Source organism: Suncus etruscus, chromosome 2 (assembly GCF_024139225.1).
Source record: "Suncus etruscus isolate mSunEtr1 chromosome 2, mSunEtr1.pri.cur, whole genome shotgun sequence".
Classification (NCBI taxonomy): Eukaryota; Metazoa; Chordata; class Mammalia; order Eulipotyphla; family Soricidae; genus Suncus; species Suncus etruscus.
The window spans coordinates 135,915,003-135,939,775 of NC_064849.1; the positions used below are offsets into that span (position 1 = coordinate 135,915,003).

The following is a 24,773-nucleotide window of genomic DNA, read 5'->3' on the forward strand; positions in this document are numbered from 1 at the left end:
CTATGAAAGAAGCTTTTTATCATATACAATGTGTTTACACACATTAGCAATAATAAATTACTTAATAAGCATATATAATAAACAAAATTTTTATTTTAACCAATTAAAGGCCTATCTCTAGGAATTTATAGTGTATACAAACATCATAACATCCCATGCATATTGTAGCATTATACACAGCAGTCAACTTAAGAAAAAGCCTAATTGTACATCAATGGTGAACAGATAATAAAGATATGGCATATACATAAGCAAAATGTATGTATACATACACATGATGAAATATTATTTAGTCATGAGGAAGGATATCCAAACATAAAAACAGACTGAAAATAATGGCCATAGAGTGGGACATGAGGAATCAAGATGCTGATAAAACAATACAAACTTTTCAAATATTAAAAGAATAAGTCTTGGGGATCTAATGTACAAAATAGTGGTATTGTACACTTGAAAAGATGCTATGAGGGCTAATATTAAATGTTCTTGTCACAAAAAGGAAATGGTAATAATGTGATGTAACACCATACTTGCTATTACTATGGTGGTAAACTTTTTGCAATATCTAAGTATGTCAAGTCAAACTGTTATATTGCCAGTCTTAGTTACATGTAAATTTTATTTCAATAAAGCTGATTAAAATAGACTAGAAAAACTATAAATAGAGTGCTAGAAAGTTTGTTCTCATGCTGAGTTTCTTCAACAATATTAAAATGACAGGACCCTGGAAATAACTCAAACAGTAGAAGACATGCTTAATATATAGAAGGCCCTGAATTTTATCCCTAGTACCAGGTGGCTCCAGAAGCACTACTGAGCCATGCACTAAACTTTCAGGCTGAGCACGGACTGCTAGGCAGAGGGTCCTACGCTTCCCAGTTCTTCCAGGAATAGCCCTTATAAAATTTGTTTTAAAATTTTTTAAAAAACATGACTTCAGGGCCGGGCGGTGGCGCTAAAGGTAAGGTGCCTGCCTTGCCTGTGCTAGCCTTGGACGGACCGCGGTTCGATCCCCCGGTGTCCCATATGGTCCCCCAAGCCAGGAGCAACTTCTGAGCATATAGCCAGGAGTAACCCCTGAGCATTACCGGGTGTGGCCCAAAAACCAAAACAAACAAACAAACAAAAAAAAAAACATGACTTCAGGAACTAACTTCCCATGCAACTTAAGAATTTCAACTTCTGGAGCCAGAGTGATAGCACAGCAGCTATTTGCTTTGCATAGAGTCAAATGAGGTTTGATCCTGGGCATGCCATATAGTCCCCCAAGCACCACCAGGAATAATTCCTGGGTAGAGCCAAGAGTAAGCCTTGAGCACTACTGGGTATATCCCAAAAACAAACAAAAAAGATTTTCAATCTTTTACAAATATACCTAAATTAGCTTTTTTAACACAGTTTTGTAAGTTAATAAAGATTTGAAGAAGAAAAGCAAAGCTTATGAGATTCCTCTTTACTACTAAATTCAGAGATCTGAATAGAAAGTTCTAATGCTATTCTTTATAACATAGTACAAAGTATCTAACCATTTTTGGCAACGGGGTTCCAGGAAAAAGCTGAAGTGAAGATGGAAAAGCTGGATGTGCGAGGTCCTAGGTTCGGTGTCTGACACTGCATACCTTCTAAGTGTTTCACAGCTGGTCCTGACTTCTTTTTTTTTTTTTTTTTTTTTTGGTTTTTGGGCCAACCTGGCGATGCTCAGGGGTTATTACTCCTGGCTGTCTGCTCAGAAATAGCTCCTGGCAGGCCCGGGGGACCATATGAGACACCGGGATTCGAACCAACCACCTTTGGTCCTGGATCGGCTGCTTGCAAGGCAAACACCGCTGTGCTATTTCTCCTGGCCCGGTCCTGACTTTTTTTTTTTGGTTTTTTGTTTTTTTGGTTTTTGGGCCACACCCGTTTGACGCTCAGGGGTTACTCCTGGCTATGCACTCAGAAATCGCCCCTGGCTTGGGGGGACCATATGGGACACTGGGGGATCAAACCACGGTCTGTCCTATGCTAGCGCTTGCAAGGCAGACACCTTACCTCTAGCGCCACCTTCCTGGCCCTGGTCCTGACTTCTTAAGCACCACTAGTTTGGTCATAATAACTAAAACATTTTTTTTAGAAATTTATGGCAAATTCTGTGCAATTTGGATGTTTATTATTTTTATGCCTTGGTTCTATTTGAAGATAAAATAATAAAACAAGTGCTTTTTTTTTAAATCAGTGCATCACAGTTAGCATTTTTGGGGTTTGTTTTGTTTTGAGGCCACACCCAACGATGCTCAGATCGACTGTATGCTCAGAAATTACTCCTGGCAGGCTCAGGGGATGCTAGGGATCGAACTTGGGTTAGCCATGTGCAAGACAAATGCATTTTAATTGTTATGTAATACTAGGATTTTTATAGTTACTGATTATCAAAGTCTGTATAATTTCTAAACTTAATTAATATATCAGTAATACAGCACTGCTTTTGCCCCCCCCAGCTTTTTGGATTATGGTTCAACTAGATGGCCCCACATATGAACTGAATTCTCCACTGAGTACACTGCCAGCCCTATTTATTGTGTTTAATGCTTCTAATTTGGGAGTAGGATACAGAAAAGATACAGATGAGTAAGAAATGTTCTTTTCACTCTCAAAGAAATTCTGTGCCCTAACAGTAGATAATACAAGTATAATAAGATATATAATAAGATATGTTATATAATATATATACTGTAGCATATATATAATATAATATAATATAATATATAATAATAAGATAATACAAGGCAAAATTAACCAGTCCATTAACTCAAATATTATTAAGTTTAATACTTTCTAAACATCAATGTTCCATCAGACTAGGTGAATTCAAGGATGAATAAGCTTGGCAGTTGTTCTCAAAAGGTTTTGATGGTAATGGACTAGAAGAATCTTTTTATTTACTCTCTTGCTTATAAAACTATAAAGGGAACAATCCTTCCATTTCTCCAATCCTCTCTCTGAAGACTCTTTCCATTACTGGTACCCTGACTTCCTTCAAAAAGTGGGTCATAGAACACCGGAGAGCTTCCAAGTCAAAGCGAATGGCCTTCTTGGTCTGGAGAAGATCTACCCTGTTCTAACTAAGATCAGTATCCATTTACTGGAAAGTGAGTGATGTGAAACAATTTGGTCTCTTCTTTCAAAGTAATTTGCATAACATTATGCTATTTAGTACTTAGTTTTATTATCATCTCACTTATTTAATTGTTTAGACACCATGAGAAAAAGAATGCCTTTTGTTTGTTTCCTATTCACTGATACATCCATAATATCTGGCCCTCTAATATGCCAAAAAGGCATAAGACTGGTATGAGACTAGAGTGGTAGTATCTAGTAAAGGTGTAGAAGAAACTTCAGAGCTTCCATAGATCATTACTATAATGGTTTTATGTTTTACTGGTTTATGAAATTCCTTGGAGCAAATCTTACTTCACCCTGTACACCCTGCCTGATAAATGGTTCTGAGTAACTGACTATTACAATAAATCTATATCTACAGAATGGCAAAACAACATTTGATTTACTTATGTACGCTGCTGATGGCAATTTTACATATATAACTGTTTTATCCAATTTATTTTTTTTAAAAATAATTTATTTAAGCACAATGGTTATAAATATGTTCGTAATTGGGTTTCAGCCATAAAATGCACATACCCCTTCACCAGTACAATTTTCCCACCACCACTGGCCCCTCATTTTCTACCTCTCTCTATCCCTGCCTGTCTTCAAGACAGGCATTATATTTCTCTCTTTATTTTATAACTGGGTATTTAAATGTTACTTTGTGTGACATTTGTGTGGTTATGTGCACATAAAAATGAATCTACTCCACAAAGCTAACTGTGTCTTCTGGATGCTACCATCCTTTGAATGTTTTCAGTGTCAATGGGGTAACTTTCAATCTCTTTACCATCATATAACATTTAGAAACTTTTTTTTTTTTTTTTTTTTTTTTGGTTTTTGGGCCAGACAGGTGGCCCAAAATTTCTGTGCTCTGAAATCACTACTGGCTTGGGGAACCATATAGGACGCCAGGGGATTGAACCTCGGTTCATTCCAGGTCAGCTGCGTGCAAGGTAAACTTGCTACCTCTGCGCCACCACTCTAGCCCCTTAGAAACTATTTTTTAATTATTCAGAATATTCTGCAAAGCATTTCTAAAACTATTTACAGGTTTTAACTTGCTGCTCCCAAGAAATATTTGTTTATGAGAGCCCTCTTTATGTTAAGTTGCAGTAATAATAGCCTTGTATATAATTCTGAAAACCGTTGGGACAAGTGTTTTGTCCATAACATGTTTGCTCAAGCCATGATGGTTTTAGAAATATAAAGGTTAGCTCTAAGAATTAAAACTATTAGCTAGCTACTTGGTAAATGCCCAGATTTTTATTCTTATTATATTTCTAGATCAACAGATTAAAAAAATAAAATATAAAAATTGAGGGGCCAGAGTGATGGTGCAGTGGTATGGCATTTGCCTTGCAGATGGTTGACCCAGGATGCAGTTCAATCCCCCAAAGCTAGGAGCGATTTCTGAGCGCATAGCCAGGAGGAGTAATCCCTGAGCATCATTGGGTGTGGCCCAAAATTCAAAAAAATAAAATAAAAAACCTGACTGTTGCTCATATTCATTTAAATTACTAAAATACAAGGATCCTAACAGATTTCCTGTTTGCAGTTTTATAATCAAAATTCCTACACACTCATATACACACACTAAGACCCTATTAAACTATCTGTCGTGTAAAGAACCATAAAATCAAGATACTATGTTGACTTAGCTTAAATGCATAATATATTTTCAAATGAATTTAATGCCTCCAGACCTTCTACTTACTCATGAATATTAATTACATATTTAAAGTTTCATAACCTATTTTTGTGCTCAATAATAAATGTTGTTAATTATTTTTCCAAAGTCTGGTCTCCATATGCAGATTTAAATTTTCTTCCAGATAAGCTAGAGAAAGACTGGGACAGTACTAAATAAATGGAAGCAATGCTCTGCATATGGCACAAGCATGAATCCCAGCACCAATGTTCACTAAGCACTGGGATGGAGCAGCAAACAATTAGAATCAAGGGCCGGAGTGATAGCATGGAGGTACGGTGTTTGCCTTGCATGCACAAGGATGGTGGCTCGAATCCCGGCATCCCATATGGTCCCCCGAGCCTGCCAGGAGTGATTTGTGAGCATAGAGCCAGGAGTAACACCTGAGCACTGCCGGGTGTGACCCAAAAGACCAAAAAAAAAAAAAAATCAAATTCTAATTCTGTTATCTATAGGCTTTATTTCTCATAAGTCAATTGCAAAACAAAGTGAATATATATGATATAAAGTTACTTAAATATATTTTAAAATATTTTGCCCCGGAGAGATAGCACAGCGGCGTTTGCCTTGCAAGCAGCCGATCCAGGACCAAAGGTGGTTGGTTCGAATCCCGGTGTCCCATATGGTCCCCCGTACCTGCCAGGAGCTATTTCTGAGCAGACAGACAGGAGTAACCCCTGAACATCGCTGGGTGTGGCCCAAAAACAAACAAACAAACAAAAAATATATATATATATTTAAAAATATTTTATAATTTCCAAGTAAATTATAAAACCACACAGACCCTTTAATGAACAATATTTCATTTATACTTTATCACTTCAGAAGTATGAAGGATAATACACATGGTAAAACATTTAGAGTTCTGACTGAAAATCAACTTTGAGAAATTAATCTTGAAGAAAAAAAGCAAAGAAAGAAAAGCCAAGAGGATCTCCCAACGTCATAATGCTATTTTATATATGTGATTCAAACTAGAGTAACTTTTCAAAAGATGAGCCTTCTTTGAATTGTTATCAGTGAATTGCACTAAATTAAAGTGTATTCTTCCCGGGGTATAATTTATTCTCTCTATAAATCTAAAAATTGTCTTAGACTATTAGGTGTAAGTGACAGGCGAGAAAATAAACATATTGTGAAGTACTGAATGTCTATACTATTCTGTTCAGGTTAAATAATGTTACTTATTAAAATTTTTACATCCTACTTTCTCAAAACTCAGAATTTTAGACTTTATTTTTCATCAGTTGCTATCACTTCAAAGTGAACTACTACACAGGGTAGGTTTCTTTGCTGTTTCTGAGTAAATACTTCTAAAACCTATCTATCTCAAGTAAAATTTAATTATCATTAAGGGTTTCATTCTATAAGTCTAGTTATTACATAGCAAGGTAACATTAAAAATAAATGGAAAGAAGGTGATGCTCAGGAGCTACATGGCTTAGAGATCAAATCAGGGAACAAATCACATTCCTATATGCAAAGCATGCATTCCAGTACTTTGAGCCATCTCCCTAGTCATCATTCTCAGTGTTTTTAGAAATGATAAACTTTGCCAACTACCATGCTAAGCCATAGAAAACTACAAGAGGATAATGTATTCATTTACCAGATTAAAGGAAGGATCATTCTAAGATAATCAAGGTCTTAGAAATCTTTATTTCTTCATCCCCTAACTTAACAAGAAAATTCGATGAAAAGATGAAGTACTTTGCCTAAAAGAATACTACTGCTGGTAAAGCCAGAGAACCCAAGTGTACCCTTTTATTATGAGAAAGATATGATGGTAAGAATGTGTTTTAATAGAGGTCAAAATGATTCTAAAAATCATTTTATATCATTTTAAAATTGCACTAATCATATTTCCCGAGGAACGTATTCTCTCTAGACTTACAACTGGATAAGGATGCATTACAAGATTTATAATCACAATAAGACAAGATAGTTCTCCTAAGTTCTGACCATTGAAAAAATACTACTAGAGTAATGCCTCACATATTTATTCATTACTTCCATAGCACCTAGTCATCAACTTTAATGTGTACTTTCTATGATAAAATGGGAAAAAGAGTAAGTTTGGGATCTAGAGAGATAGTACAATAGGTAGGGCATTTGCTTTGCATGCAAGGCACATAAACTATCCCTATCCACATCCCTGAATTCAAAACTTAAGGTTGCTTTACTTTTTATGATGCTATAAATAAAAATAATATAGAGCATACTGGAATAATCTAATAAAGAAAGGCTCCCATTGTAGTTCCCACCCTGATACAAGAATGAATCAACAAGATAAAGACTGCATACATTGTAGGTATACAGGATCATAGGTATTAGATTGTTGCTAGTGAGATGTGCAATTCTCATAAAAATGACTAAATTCTCAAAAAAAAAAAAAAAGGTCTGAAAAACAGACCACTTCAGTTTCAAGAGCTTTCTTGATTCTCACATATTTAATTTGAGATCATATAATTTCTCTCTTTTTGAAGGATGTACAGTAAGTTGTAAAACAAAAAGACTTCCTAGTTTGTCATTACAAACTGGAATCTCTAAATTAACCTTGAATTGATCTATCTTTTAATACTCTGACAAAGAAAGAAAGCAATTGGAAACTAAATATTTGAGAACAGCTTTTAAGCTCCATTTTTGAAGGCATCATCTGATAATTCTACTGCTATATCTAAACTTTGACTTGGAATAATTGGGTTGTCTGATTATGTGAAAAGAAATGAAAATTACTTCCCAAAACATGTTTAAAACGTAATTGTACAAATGATACCAAATTTTGCAGGCTACCAGAATTTTTCTATGCATAAATTCTAATCCATTTTCATATACTTAGTACATGCAGATTTTCTTTGAATTTTTGTTATGATGTGCAGCCAAGTCCTTTTAAAATTTCTATTCTTACAGTACTTCTGTATTTTTAATGAATACAACTAAGATTTCACTTTTTCCACTAGCAGTTTTAGTAACTTTTTCTTAATATTAAAATCATGGGCATGTCTATCTTATGCCTGAGTTTTTTCCCCTTTAAGTATATTTTTCACTGTATTTTTCAGCTTCCTGTCATTAGAATTTGATGAGTAGATTGTACTTTTTAATTTCAGGGGTATAAATAACAATCTCAGATAAATAAAAAAGGAAAACCAGACACTTTTACTTTAGTTTCTTTAATTATATAAAATAAAAGCTTTTGATTAAAAAAATAGCAAGGCAACATTTCATGCAGTTAAATTATTGATACAAAGATGCTCACTGGAAAATCAAATACATCTTCATTATCTTACTTCCATGTTAATACACCTAATATTCATTCATAAATGGAAACTAGAAAGCATTTGAATATTTTAAATTAAACAAAATCTTGTTAATAGAAATGATCAACAAAGACAGTCATGAGTCACAAAATTAATTCTACACTTTTCTTGGAAACATTTAAAATTTGCCTCACAACATCCCTGTGAGGTGGGGAATTAAGTGTCCTCATATAACAAAGTAAAATGGACCAAGATTGAGTAAAAGGTCTTTCTTTAAGTGGCACATGTGAATCAGTTCTATTTTTAAGTTCAGGAAAATATGGATGCTTATGTTTCACTATCTTTATTAGGAAAAATAAGCTGTTTTGATTCTCAAGGAACAATTTTTTCTTCATCAAGTTCTTTTAAGTCTTTTGAAAATTCTATGGAGCAGCATGAAAGCTCTTTTTCAAAGGAACAAAACACAAGAGTCCATGGAAAGTCTTTTTTTTTTTTTCTTTCACTATGTGGATATATCTTAAATGCTATGCAGAAGTCCAAGCAGTTCAGACTCTTCTTTAAAAAATTACTTTGAATTTTCAAAAAGAAACTGATGATGACTGGAAGTTTTTAAGTAAGTTGTCATGTTTCTTCCATAGTATTCTCTTCTCAGCCAAGGTATATTTGCATCTTTTCAATTCAGACAAACTGCAGATCCTCTTCTTCCATTGGAAATGGTGACTCCACTAAATTTCAAAATTAGAGGTTGAAGTCATCTATCAAAGAAAACTGGCTATCTCCGCTGTGGGAGAATCCAACTTGGAGAATTGATCTTTTCTGAATTAAAAAAAAAAAAATCCCAACTACCTATCCAGTGGGTATCAGAATATAATAAAGCAAGGAGTCCAAGTTCTCCACACCTCCCACCCCCATAAAGTGTTCAAGCAAATAAATAAATAAAATGTTTATTTTATTTTTTTGAAGCAAACATTAGGAAAGGAGAAAAAGGTCTAAACATATATATTTTTAATTATTCCTGCAAATAATTTTTGTTACTATTATTCCCTTAACTCAAACCAAAAATAATATAATACTATGTTTAATACTAATCCAGGCTTGACGATTCAGAGGTTCTGTATATTATAAGATCTCTATGCCTCTTCTTTACTATGGAATCTGAGACTTCCTGACTATAATGACAGAATGAATTCACTACACCTTTTTAAAAAAGTTGAAAATGCATATCTACTATACAGTGAAAGCATACTTGAATTCCAATGTACCCTGCAGTGCTGAGGGCTACCATTCACAGTGTTTGAGGGTCTCAAGAGCTGCACCCATGGGGCACTCAGGAATATATATATATATATAACCTGGGTCTCCAGTATACAAAGTACATGCCATTACCCTTCTGCTATCTTCCTGACGCTATTAAATTTTGAGTTAAAAATATCTATAAAAATTTAACTAACATGTATAAAAATAAACTTTATTCTTATTTCCAGTATCTATAAAAGCTACTTTATATTTTATAGATATAAACACCTCGAAAATGGAAAATAAATTAAGGCCAATAATACTGAGCTTCTTTTGGTTTGTTTCTTTGGTTTATTTTTCTCAGTTTTTGGGCCACACCTGGTGGTGCTCAGGTCTTACTCTTGGCTCTGCACTCAGGGATCATTACTGGTAGAGACTGGGAGAACATATGGGATACTGGGGATCATGTCCAAGGTCAGTTGCATGCAAGGGAAGCACCTTACTCCAGCCCCCAAAAGCTATTGTTTATAGAGCAGCAGCCTATGATGCACTTTTTTTAAAAAAGGGGGGAGGCTGGAATGATCTCTGAGCAGAGCCAGGAAGAAGCCTAAAGCACCATTGGGGTGTGCCACCACCCTACTCAATACATACATACATACATACATACATACATACATACATACATACATACATATGGTTATGTAGCACTGTGATCTAGGCACTTGCCTTGCTCGTGGCTGACCTGGAATCAGTATCTGGCATACCATATGTTACCCTGAGCTCCTCTATAAATGATTCTTGTGTATAGAGCCAGAGTTAACCTCAGAATACTGTTGGTGTGGCCCCAAAACCAAAAAGCAATGACCAAAAAAGAAAAAAGTCCGACAATGAAACCTAAGAATAAAGGTAAACTTCTAAACTTCCTCACTCTGATCAAAAGTATGTACAAATACCCACACAGTTAAAATACGTAATAATCAAAGACAAAATTTTCCTTTGAAGATCAGGAACAAGATAGACAAAGATTCAGGATTGTTCTAAAGTCAAGGAGCAGGAGGAAGAAGAAAAACACGAGAAGAAAAAGAAATAAAAAGTTAGTCATATTAAAAGGAAAAGTAAAATCAGTTATATTGTAGATACCATGGCTACTTTAGATGCCATACAAAAGCAAGTACTGAAAAAGCTGTTTTTAAAAAATTATTAAACTAATGTGGGTCAAAGAGACAGTACAGGGATTAAGGCACTTAATAGGGGTTAAACCAAGTGGTTTAAAGCCAAGTGGTTCCCTGGCACTGCCAGGAGTGATCCCTAAGCTCAGAGTCAGCGTTACTCTGTGCCTAGGGCATAGTTGAGTGTGATCCCCAAATCACAACAATGAAAAATTAAGTAAATCTAGTAAGTTATAGGAAACAAGACCAATATACTAAAATCAACTATAATTCTATATACTAGTGGTGAACAGTTAGAACAAGAAATTGAGAAAACAATTTCAATATAAGTGTCAAAAAATACAACACTTAGAAATTAATTTAATAATAAGTATATAGGGGAGATGGCTCAAAGGGTCATCAGGAGATAGTTCAAACTAAGCACATGTTCTGCTTGCCGTAAACCAAAAGTAAGTTCTCGATAGTTCAAACTAAGCACAAGTTCTGCTTGCTGTAAACCAAAAGTAAGTTCTCACCACCACATACTCTCCAAACAGCAGATCAGATATAGTCCCTCAAAGTATAAAATTTATACTCTGAAAATTAAAACATAAAAAAAAATGAAAAAGCTAAATAAGCATGACAAGATCCTATCCTCCGAGACTGATAGATGCAGCACTTTTAAAATGACCATTTGATGTTCTACAGATACAACAAGGTAACTTCCTTATCAGAATACCAACTGACTTCTTTGCAATTCACAGCTGAACTGAAAATTCACTTGGAAATTCTAAGGCCTTACAATTGTCAAAAAATCTTCAAAGCTATAAATCTAACATTCCTCATTTCAAAGTTTACTGCAAAGTTCTAAGAAGAACAGGGGCCAAAGCGGTGGCACTGGAGGTAAGGGGTCTGCCTTGCAAGCACTTGCCTAGGACTGACCGTAGTTCGATCCCCAGGTGTCCCATATAGTCCTCCCAGGCCAGGAGCGATTTCAGAGCGTATAGCCAGGAGTAAACCCTGAGCATCAAATGGGTGTGGCCCCCCAAAAAAAACAAACAAAAAAAGAACAAAGTGGTTTTGGCATAAGGCTAGAGAAATATCAGTAGGAATAATCTGAGAGTTTAGAAATAAACCCTAACATTTATAATAAACTGATTTTTGACTTAAGTGTAAGGTAATTTAGTAGGAAAATAATAATCTTTTCGACAAGTGGATGGAAAACTGTATATCCACATGCAAAAGAATTAAGTTGGGCCTCTATCTAATATCCTATACAAAACAACTAAAAATGAATCAGACTTAAATGAAGCCAACTATGAAACTCTCACAAGAAAATATAGGAAGAATCTTCGTGATTTTGGATTATGGAATGAGTTTGTGATGATACCATACCACAATAATAAAGGGACAAATTGGTATATTGGACTCATTTAAATGAGAAACTTTTAGAAAAAGAACATAAGCTAAACACTAAACTATACAGTTGGTTCAGCTAAGTGTCTTTGGGAATGGACATGAAGTATCGGGCACTAAGCACTTCTTGGGAGGTTCCTCCCTCCCCAAGGTAATTCTAAACTCTTTTTTAATTGTAAGGGACACTTAGTGAAAAACATGAAATGAAAAGATAAACCCAAACCAAAGAAAAATCTACAGATTCTTTATCAAATAAAGGATTGATATGCAGATTATATAAAGAACTACAACTCTACAACAGAGACAAACAGCCTAAATAAAAATGGGAGATGGATCTGAAGTCATTTTTTCAAAGATATACCAGTCACCGAAAAGGAAAAGAAAAGTTGTCCAATTTCATTCTCTTGCTCTTGCTCATGCCCAGTTTTCCCTGCACCATTTATTTCTTCATTTAATGCTCTTGGGACTCCTTTGTGGTAAATTACTGCTCACATATCCGAGGGTCTTTATTTTTAATTAATATCTCTATTTAAGCACCATGATTACCTCCTTCACCAGTGCAATATTCCACCACCAATGTCCCCCATTTCTGAGGGTCTTTTTCTGAACTCTCAAATTTATTTCATTGGTCAAAGTGCTTTTACAACCACACTGTCTCAGCATCTTTTAAAATGCATATACCTTAATTTAAAAAAATTTTATTGCTAAAAATGCTAACCATCATTTGCCCCCTTAGCAATGTTTATGCTTGTGGTGGGTATAGTAAAATCTATGTTGATCTACAATGTATAATAAAGCAAAACACAATAAAATGAGTCATAGCTATGTACTGAACGTTACACTTGATTTAGGTAACTGTTTAGTACATAAATTATATTTCAAAGACTATTATCAGTAATATTAGTGGAAATATTAGTTAAGTGGATTCTGTGAGAACTAAAAGGTGAACTAATTATTTCACATATTAATATCTTTCTTAGCCTTTTATACTATATAGAAACCTGTGATGCTAAAGATCAAGTATGTGAGTTGAAGCAGGTGCATACACATGGGCACATAATGCCAACTACTCCAAGAGAATGGAGAATATTCCAAAATCAAGGGAGAAGGTGAGTTTTGTTGTATGTGGAGGTTGTAGCAATCTAAAATTAACTGTGACAGTCAGAAGCTGTCGAGGTCTCATCTGATAACCATGGACTGATTTATAAATACCATGACAATGAATTACAAGGAGGAATGTGACACGGTCATATTTTTGCTTGAAAAGAATAACACCTTCAAAGAGTAGTATGTCACAGAAGAGAAATGTATAGAATTCTAACTCCTTCAAACTATATCCTCAACAACATCAAGGAAGGATATTACAACAATAGCTCTTATTAGTCAGACATTTGCTTAAAAATCCTTACCATGAACAAACTATAATTAAGATACCTTTTAAAATCAAAGATAGAAACCAGATAGACCAAGTTTCATAATTCAAAAATTTCACATACATGCATGTTTTGTACATTACCATCTTGTTCTGTCAACTGTAGTAAAAGAACAATAGATACCCAAAGTCAAATGCAAGAGCACCTCTCCCTATGTCTTACAATAGAACTGTCCATAATATCACACACCTCTCCACTTTCAATTGAATTCTCTCTTTGGGACTTCTCAAAGAAGAGAAAAATGACTTTTTGAAAAGCTGTCTACATGGAAAAGATAATAAATCATTTAGGGTTGATTTGTTCCTTTAGGAGTGATATTACTTTAACTCTAACTCATCATACTAGAAAGACACTGACAATAACATAGGGATAAGTTGGTGATAAATGACGATTGTAAGGCAGAAGAAGAGAAGGGGCTGGTGAGAATGCCCAGTTCCTACTAAAGGTAAGTAAGTGGGGCCAGAGAAATAGAACAGCAGGTAGGGCACTTGCCTTGCATGAAGACTACTGGGTTCAATCCCTGGTGCCCCTTGTGGTCCCCTGAGTCTGCCAGGAGTGATTCCTGAGTGTAGAGCCAGGCACACCATCAGGTGTGGCCAAAAACCAAAAGTAAAATAAAGGCAAGTTGTTGTTTTCATTTCATACGAGAGCAATGTTTTGCTTGAAAACAAACATGTGCGTGTGTGTGTGTGTGTGTGTGTGTGTGTGTGTGTGTGTGTGTGTGTGTATGTTTGTGTGTGTATGTTTGTGTGTGTTATGTGTGAGTGATAAGATCTGACCAAATGTTTAGCAAATTTTTAGTTTCTTAAAATTCCTTTAGAGGGGACCAAAGAGATAGCATGAAGGTAGGATGTTTGCCCTGCATGCAGAAGGACGGTGGTTTGAATCCCGGCATCCCATATGATCCCGAGCCTGCCAGGAGCAATTTCTGAGCATAGAGCCAGGAGTAACCCCTGAGCGCTGACGGGTGTGACCCCAAAACAAAACAAAACAAAACAAAATTCTTTAGAGGACATTAGAAAAGAATAAGTTAGTTCTTAAAATATTCAAGATAGGGGCCCGGAGAGATAGCACAGCGGTGTTTGCCTTGCAAGCAGCCGATCCAGGACCAAAGGTGGTTGGTTCGAATCCCGGTGTCCCATATGGTCCCCCGTGCCTGCCAGGAGCTATTTCTGAGCAGACAGCCAGGGGTAACCCCTGAGCACTGCCGGGTGTGGCCCAAAAACAAAAACCAAAAAAAACAAACAAAAAAAAATTCAAGATAGGAAAATTTGGGGCCAGAGAGATAGCAGAATGGTAGGGCATTTGCCGTGCATGCAGCTGACCCAGGACAGAAGGTGGTTTGAATCCCAGCATCCCATATGGTCCCCCAAGTCTGCCAAGAGCGATTTCTGAGAGCAGAGTCAGGAGTAACCCCCTGAGTGTTGTGTGACCCAAAAACAAACAAACAAAAAAAAATCAAGATAGAAAACCTTTAGAAAGTAAAAAAGTAAGCATTCTTGTTCACTAAACTGCGTATTTATTACATCTTATTAAATATATAAACTTTTGCTACTTCTCAGAGAACAAAGAACCCAAAACATGACAGCACTTCTCTTTTCACTTTTAAAATTAAATGATTTTTCTATCATGCTTTATTCATGATAACCATACTAGGTTAAACTTACTCTTAGAAAATATAGAAAGCTAGATATATGCATAGGCAGATTCATAGATATTTTTGTTTGACTGTACTTTATATGATTAAATTAATTTATCCTACTGTTCCTTTTGTGTATTTTTATTGAAGTTAAACACTGTGGTTATATGATTGTTTATACTAGTTTCTATTTACAGGTAAAGTTTTGTTCCGTGATTGACTGTTCATGATTCAATCATGAACAACTTTATTATGATTAGTTACACCACGTGCAACATAACCTTCACTAGTGCACATTTCCCGCCACCAATGTGACAACACTTCTTAAAAGGAGCTATCTGCTCATAATTATGATAAAAGAAGTTCTGACACCTCTGAACTGAATTACAATTTGTCACCAATTATTCCGGCTTTCAAATTTATTTTTAAAATCTGCAGCTAATTTTTTAGTTTTGATGATATAAAAATAACAATACTGGGGCCAGAGTAATAGTACTGCATGCAAAACTCTTGCTTTAAACACAGCAAATCTGAGGACAATACCTGGCACTCATTTGGTGCCCTGAACCCACCAGGTGATCCATGACCACAGAGTCAGGAAATAAGCCTTGATTACAACCATTTGTGGCCTAACAACAAAAACAAAAAAAGAAAAAAATGGACAATATTTAAGTTTATCTTAACTCTAACATCTAGGAGAATCTTGCAACCGAAATTTTCAGGTGCAACTATATCTGTGCTAGGCTTATAAACTTTAGTCTCAGTTTTATACAAAATTTTTATCCAAACAAAGTTATTAAGAAACATTTTAATTTTTTATCATGTTTTGCTAATGATCCTTAAAAAGGGGGATAAAAGGCATAGCTGTATACAGAATTATCATCCCAGACACTAATAATCACTTATCTTTAGCTGTTTATAACATCTTGGAAGTACAATTTGTACTTCCAAGTACAATACAATTGTATCAATACAAATTGTATGTTACTTAAACTAGATAACTTTTTTACTTCATTTTTCTGTTGGAGTTGTACAAAATGCTAGTTAGAGGATCATGCTATGCCTGAGACCAAATATGGGCCTCCCACATGCAAAGCATACACTTAGCCCATTAAGCTATCTATCTAAAAAGTATGAAATTTTCATTTTTTGCATTTTAAGTATGGCATACAAAATTTTCAAGGAAATTGATTTTAGATACAATGTTAATTATAATGGCTGAGAAATCGCATTCATAAACTAGTATTAAATGAGGAAATTAGTCTACCAAATACAAAGGAAATGAACCCATTTAGACTTCATGACTTTTGTAAAATCATAACTATGATTTACTCAAAATCAACATACCGAAGAGTAAGTTTTCCGCATACAACCTTTAATGAATAATTATTAGAAGCACAAGAATTGGCAGGAAAATTATTTTAACAGAAGTACATGCAGTATCCCCATAAAGCATAAATTCTAACATACCACACAAATACATTATCTAGATATTAATATAATTTAAATATAGTCAGAGCTTAAAAGAGTCTATTATCTGTTAAGGCATTCAAACTATTTTTAAAACTTAGTACAAAAATAACTTCATGACTTGTAATGTCTATGTGCGTATATATCTATTCTGAATGCTCAAAAATAAGATAACAGCAATTATTTATCAACATATTACTTAATATATGAAGATTCTAAATTTACAATGAGTGAAAAAGAACAACTTTTAGTTTTGAATATTATATTCGAATGTTACATTTCAGTAGCACTGAAATACTATAAAAATAAATATTCCAAGAGAATATTAGATAGCTTCAATTCTTTTTAAAAAATTCAAAATTTAAAGAATCTATAGATAAATCCCAAATTCCATATATCTGATACTATGAAACAAACTCTTTCCAGGAATGAACAAATGACACCTTCACTGTATGCATACACTTGTCTATCTTTCTATAAGCTATTTTATTTGAATACAGCTAATAAAAACTATGGTTGAAAAGGATTCTCTAAACACTTCAGCCAAAGTATAAAGTCACAAAAGGCTATTAGCATTTAGGTCAAAAATTATTTCTTTCTTTCTTTCTTTCTTTTTTTTTTTTTTTTTTTGATTTTTGGGTCACATCCGGCAGCGCTCAGGGGTTACTCCTGGCTCTGTGCTCAGAAATCGCCCCTGCAGGCTCGGGGTACCATATGGGATGCCGGGATTTGAACCATTACCCATCTGTGTGCAAGGCAAATGTCCTACCACTGTGAAAATTATTTCTTAAGAAAAATTAGAAACTCATATGAAGTTCATATTTATACTTCAAAGACTCAACAAATATTTGTATCTGCAAGGTCTCTCTATTTTGCATATCCTCAACCTCTAAAAATATATTAGATAAATTATAAAAGTGCTTATTAGCATTGACTCAAGAAGTTTCTTTATTCTTTAATATAAGAACAGTACTATAACTCAGTACTATACCACTTAACTAAGGAGTACTGAGAAGCCTACATTTTAAATCTTATACAGCATATAATTAAAAATAAAACAGTAGTAATTATTAATCCAGTGAATTAGACAGAACATAGTTATATAGCTTAGTAAAAATTTTTTTCAAGTTCAAAAATAAATTTAAAAAGTGTTTGTGGGCTAAATGATATCTGAGTATTTCATAAATATAAAAGTGAGAGAGTAAAAACAGAAATAAAACTGTTGAATCTGAGCAATGTGTTTAAAAAAGTTCATTTTATATATTTGAAATTTTGCATAATAGAAAATCTTGCCAGTCTTTTTTAAGCTAAATTATATTTCTTTAAAAATTAAGGAAGCTTACCAGAAAGTAAAGAGCAAACTATAATCCCATTACTAGAATTTTCAGGACCATTTTCTTTTGTTAATATTAATAAATTCATTGATATAGGCAAATATATTAATTTTACAGATGACGAATTGCTGGCTAACTCAATGAACTTAACAAGAACAGTTACCTATATTTTTAAACTTTAAGATATTCTGTGATTATACCGGTTTATTTCCTAAGTAGCAGTAAAATGATTTCAAATAGAACAGCAGGCTGCTGGCAAAGTATTTTGCTGCTGTTCATTTTTTTTCTGCTACACTAATAACTGAGGGAAAGTGTGCCAAGGTTAAGTGGCAAATGAAAGGCCTGTGGATTTGTTGCCTTGGTTTCAAAGCCCCAGCACTACATGGCCCCTTAACATCTACTAGCTGCAGCTATGGTGGTCCCCAAAGCACAAAATATTTTTAAAATAAAAATAATTAGTATTGTGCAAATAAGACTTAAAAAACAAATTAAAATTATATTCCTTTGTCATAAAAATAACATATTACATATAAAGACTTACTTTTAATAATAAAATATTTTAGTATTCTTTCTTTATTTCATGAAATGTTGATTTTATTTTTATATATGCCTCCTGGGACAAAATTACTAACTTCCCTACACAATAAAATGATTATCATGGGGATTAGTCTAAAGTGCATTTTTGTTTTGTTTGGGCCACACTCAGGTCTTACTCCTGGCTTGGTGCACAGGGCTCACTCCTGGTGGTGCTCAAGGGACCATTTAGGTGCCAGGAATCAAACCTGGGTGGATGCAAGGCAAATGCTCCACCCTCTGTACTATCATGCTGGTGCCTAAAACATATAGTTAATAGGCAATACATACAATGGCGTAGAGATATGAGATTATTAAATCCTAAATTTACTAATGAACTATTAATGGAGCAACTCACATCAGATTTAATCTGATGTGTCAAAGCTTCATATGCTTCCTAAACTTTTCACAGCTTTGTTTTTTTGGGGGCCATACCTGGAGATCCTCAGAGGTTACTTCTGGTAGTACTCAGATTATAAGTGATGCTAGAGATCACACTCAGGTGAGCCGCATGCAGGGCTAATGTCCTACCTACTGTTCTATTACTATCACTCAGGTCTCATAAACTTCTGACAGCTTTAAACTGTAACCTAGTCCATACTTAAATAAGTAAATTATTTAAGTTTTGATTCAAGGGAGATAGCAATAGTATATTAGGTAGGGCATTTGCCTTACACATAGCTGATCCAGGTTCAATCCTTGAAATCCCATAGGGTACTTTAAAGCCAGGTATGGTGTCAGAAAGAAAAGTGTTTTGATTCAATATTTCACTCTATTTTTAGTTTTATATTAGTTCACTGTTCATATTGTCATGAATAATACATTGATTTCAAATACCACAGTTTGGAAAAATCTAGATTATACTGAGCTCTCTCCTAATTTTGATATTTTGGGATTTTCACATTAACTATACATTACTCAATCTCTTAGGTTAAAAATCTTTAGAACTTTGGTCTAGTAACTAATAATGATCAATATTGGTTAAAACCAAAACATGTTCTAAGTCTCTTTAAATCCCAGAGATAAAGTTTCTTTCTGTTTTTTTGTTTGTTTGTTTTGGAGCCACAGGGGCACCCAGGGAGGGGCACACCTGGCTGGCTCTGCACTCAGAAATCACTCCTGGCAGGCTCGGGGCAACAGATGGAATGCTGGGGGTGGGACCAGGTCAGCTGTGTGCAAGACAAATGCCCTACCCACTGTGCTATCGCTCTGGCTCCCTAGCTAAGATATTTTTAAAACTGTTAAAAAAGAAAAAAAAGTAATGTCTTAACTGGAAGCTAAAATTGATTTGCAGAACTCAAATATTTCATGGCTTATTTAAATAATAAATTCTTATCATAGTCCCAAGAACAATGAAAAAGTCAACAGAAAATAACTAATCCCAGTTAGAAACTCCAAATACTAATAAGGAATATAAAAAATATTCAGAAAAATTTAGGTGTGAAAAGTAAATTAGGAAAAGCCTTTATAATGTAAAACACTTAAGTTCTTATTTCTGAATGCTACCATATTCTCTATAAATAAAACATTAAAATTTAACAAAAGAATTCAATTTTCTAGTTGTATTCAGTGTAGTATCTTATTTATAAAATGGATATGGGAAATATAGCCTTACAGGAAGAAATATTCTTCCTTCTCCAACATATTTTTTAAACTGCATACTATCTGCATTGCTCTTTAATTAAATTGCATCTCTGAAAAACCTGTTTCAATGTATACCTATGGTTTTCAGATCAGCAGAACTAGAAGTTTTCATCTCTTCATTAATTTTTTAATTATAAAGCTGAATTATGTTTACACTAATTATGTTTACACTAATTCCACTAATTATGTAATAGTTAAAGCATGATCTTCATAAGAATTCCAAGATGTCTGCTCTTCAATGCACAATTATTACGTATTTTAGAAGAAAATTAAAATAGTCTCACAGTCAAAAATAGTTTACCCCATTCATTCCTAACAAAACCTTAACTAATTTTTACTTCTTCGATTTCATTAAGTCAATATTAGGTACTAATATGTATGTTTTATTCTATTGTTCAAATATACAACAAATTTAATAAAAATCAAATTTCTCATGAAAGTTTATAGTTCACAATTCTTCTGAATATGCTAAAGAATTTTATTTTTTAAAAACTGATCATCAAAAACACATACAACAAAGAAAAACTATTTTTTGGGGGGCCACACCTGGCGGTGCTCAGGGGTTACTCCTGGCTGTCTGCTCAGAAATAGCTCCTGGCAGGCACAGGGGACCAAATAGGACACCGGGATTCGAACCAACCACCTTTGGTCCTGGATCGGCTGCTTGCAATGCAAACGCCACTGTGCTATCTCTCTGGGCCCAGAAAAACTATTTTTTAATTCTAACCTTTCTTTGGAAAAGCTTTCAAAAAAATTTAAAATTAAGTTTAAGAAAACAATCTGTATTTTTTATATTTACATAAAATTTCATAGACATTCTTACATCACAGAACTATCAATATATGGTCAATTTATAATTGGTTTGAAACATATTTAGGACATAAGTATCAAATTCTTTTAAAATTCAGAAGCATGTGAAGATTTACCTCTCCAAATTGGCATGAAAAATAAATCTGAGGTTAATAATATAGATTCATACTCAAAGTTACCCCCAATAAACTGTTTTTGTCTATAAAATCATATAGTGAGATCACCTCTAAGACTGTTATAGCTTTAATTTCAGAGTAAAAACCATACTTAAAATGTATAGCCTTCAAGGGTATACATGAAAATAGAAACCAAGTTTAAGACTAAGGATGATTTAGGAGCTGTGTCATGGAAATAAACAGAGGGGCCAAAGAAACAATAAAGCACGGAAGGTGCCTGCCTCTGTGCAACCTTCAGAGGTTCAATCCCCAGCACCACATATGGTCCTCAGGAGTGATCCCTGAGCATAGAGCCAGGAGTATGCTCTGAGCACCACTGGGTTTGCCCCAGACCCCAAAATCCCCAAAAAAGAGATAAGTAGAAAAGTAGAAACATAAAAAATGTTTTTCATTGAGAAACAATTTGGATTATTATTAAACCAGTAGCCCTTGTTCTACATAAAAAATATTCCAGTTCACCTATCAGTGGTCGGCAACCTTTTTTTTCAACTGAGCCAAATCTCGCCAAAACTACGATTGAAATTTATTTTGAGAGCCACACAGGGCGCGCACTGACAGATGCTAAGGAGCAGAGTTTTGATTTCTGGAGCGGCCGCCAGACACACAGAAGAGCCAAATTAAAAGTGTAAAGAGCCACATGTGGCTCGCAAGCCACAGGTTGCCAATCACTGAGTCCTAGGCAATTATAAATAACTATTAATAATTTAAACCTTTTCTTGAGGTTAACGGGCAGTTAAAAAAAAAACTGATCTGTACCTTTCACTTAGAGCTGCGACTTTGCAAGATTTATCTGAACCCAAACAAGTTTTCATATTTACACATCTTACTTAATCATGATGGTTGAATTGAATCTGTACCTATGTGAAAATGGCAATGCATTCTGAGTTGGTTCAGTCCTTGGTTCTGAGTTTTGTGTCACATCAGGAGTTCTTTCATCATCCGTCCCATTGATACTTTCTGGTGTTAAAGGAGACTGAAGATCCCCACCTGCAGATTCCTTTTTTAAAAAGTGGGGAGGAAGGAGATGGGAGATAAAAGTGTTAGACTTTTGTTAAAATCCACAAGATGAACAAAGTTAAAACTGAATCTGACACATACTACATGAGATTTGAGAAAAAGACTTAAAAATCTGAAGAGAAAAAATTGGACTAATTTTAAAAAGTAAAAAAAATTTTTTAAAACAAAATAACTTGGGGCCAGAAAGATAGCATGTCCCTTGAGCCTGCCAGGAGTGATTTCTTTTTCTTTTTTTTTTTCTTTTCTTTTTAAGGCTAGTCAAGTGAAGAAGTGGGAGTGGAGAAGGAACAAAGAAATCTGTAACTGGCTGTGATCAATTAACTGTAAACACCACTGCACTCGGACCAGCCTCCAGGAGTGATTTCTGAGTGTAGAACCAGGAGTAACTCCTGTGCACTGCTGGGTGTGACCCAAAAAACAAACAAAAATAATAAATAAATGGGGCCGGGAAGGTGGCGCTAGAGGTAAGGTGTCTGCCTTGCAAGCACTAGTGTAGGACGGACCGCGATTCGATCCTCCGGCGTCCCATATGGTCCCCCCAAAGCCAGGGGCGATTTCTGAGCGGCACAGCCAGGAGTAAACCCTGAGTGTCAAACGGGTGTGGCCCAAAAAAAAACAAAAAAACATAAATAAATAAATAAACTTATAAGAAAACTAACTGAAATAATATAATTAAATATGGAAACAATATAATTTAAAATTTCAATTTCAAAGAACTGATAAACTAGGGTTTAATATAAGCAACTAATTTATCAGGCTAAATGAAATTCAAGGAATTCAGAAAAAATGGCACAAAAATGGCAGAAATGAATTTATTTTAAAATATAAGATAGCCAAAGAGAATTCTGAAATTTAGATTTGGGGGGGGGGGTCACATGCAGTGGCTCTAAAGGATTACTCCTGGCTTTGCACTCAAAAGTTACTCCTGGCATACTCAGGGGACCATAAAAGATGCTGAAGATCGAATCCAGGTTGGCTGCATGCAAGACAAATGCCCTAACCACATGAATTCTAGATTTTAATACTTCCATTTGCCTGGATTTCAATTCTAATATTTAAAAAAGCAAGCAGAAACATCTAAATAAAACACTACATATTGGCATTTCAGTATTTGCTTGGGATTTATAATTGAATTATTTTTCATTAAAATATTTACTATTTTTACTTGATCAAGTCTGTTTAATTTATTTTTCTGGAAAATAATTAGAATTTAAACTAGAATATACATAATACAAAAAGAAAATGCATAATAAAGATGTTTTTATCTTTTTATTTTGGGGGGCCCACACCTGGCAGTGCTTAGGAGTTACTCCTGGTTCTGTACTCAGAAATCACTCCTGGCCTATGTGGGATGCCGGAGATTGAACCTGGGTTGGCTCTGTGCAAAGCAAATGCCCAAACCACTACGCTATCACTCCAGCAAGATGCTTTTAATTAAAAAACATCATCTTAGGGAATATCTAGGTTATGATAATTTAAACACCACATAAAAATTTGCACATAGAGAAATGTTAGAAATAAATATGAAAAATGTTAATGTGAAAAAAAGAGAAAATGTTAGCTTTGGCGAGAACCTCTGATTTTATATTGTTGATTTTATTTAATAAAAAACAACTTAACAGTACTATAATACTATAATTATACAAGCTATCAAAGATAATAAGATACTTTTTTGATTTTATTATCATTTAACTTTAAAACTTATCACTTAACTCTTTCAATTAATGGAAACTCCATTTAACCTTTAATACTTATTAAATCTTCTGCTAGCTAAATCCTGTTTTCACTGACAATTTAATACAAGAAAAATGTATAATATAGGGTTGCAACATGATTGTTTTATAAAAGAAGCTAAATCTTACTAAGAAAATAATGGAAACTAGGTCCAAAGTGATTTCCAGATTACTAGTAAACCATCACAAGCTGAAGCAGCTAAACATAAAGCAAAAAAAAAAAATGAGGGACCAGGACAATAGCACAGCGAGAAGTGTTTGTCTTGCACACAGTCGACCCAGTTTTGATCCTCAGCATCCCATATGGTCCTGAGACTGCCAGGAGTGATGTCTGAACTTAGAGCCAAGAGTAACCCCTGAGCACTGATGGGTGTGCCCCACCCAAGTAAGAGCTTATTATCTTTGTATTCAATAAATCATGGTTATTTTTCTTCAAGAAAGACCAAACCAAATCTCCTAAAGAGTGAGTTGGTCAAGACTTGATTTAGTGGAAATAATAAGAGAAAAATTATCTTGTTAATCCTAAAGAGCATAATCAGCAACAACTAGGTTCTTTTAGGGATGTACTTAAAATGATTGATAAGTGCACAAGAGACAAAAGGAATTATGAGTCAAAGAGAAAGTGGCAGAGTAAAGTAGTTAGGTTTCTGGTTATTTCCTTCTAGAAAAAAAACTGAGGGTTTTGAAGTATGAGTCACAGCCAAAAATATTGACACTTCAAAGGAAGAAGACTTGTCAGACACAACTTAAAAAAGAAAGGCAAGAAAGGCATAGAGGTAGAAAAACTTCAGTGCCTCAATGCAGCAATCTTCAAAAAAGTTGAATATTAACTTTATTTAACAAAAGGCATCTTTAGTTGTCCTGTACTACACTATTATATCTAAGATGAAAACAAAGTATTCATAGCATATTTTTATAACATGTTTTTTAAAAGCAATTTTTAAAAAAATGAATATTTGCTCATGAGAATGAAAAACATTCCAAAAGTAAAGATCTAAAATGAAAAGGAAACTTTCTTGCCCAACTACTCAA

The 24,773-nt window shown here is 34.4% G+C and overlaps 1 protein-coding gene across 1 annotated transcript in view; it reads right to left on the reverse strand.

Moving 5' to 3' along the window:
- The window catches only part of HOMER1 (homer scaffold protein 1), a 123,879-nt gene that overhangs the window by 46,965 nt on the left and 52,141 nt on the right, over window positions 1-24,773 (reverse strand). Inside the window, exon 5 of the mRNA XM_049769084.1 lies at window positions 21,849-21,988. Coding sequence (XP_049625041.1) covers window positions 21,849-21,988 — 140 coding nt within the window. The remainder of the gene's footprint in view (window positions 1-21,848; window positions 21,989-24,773) is intronic.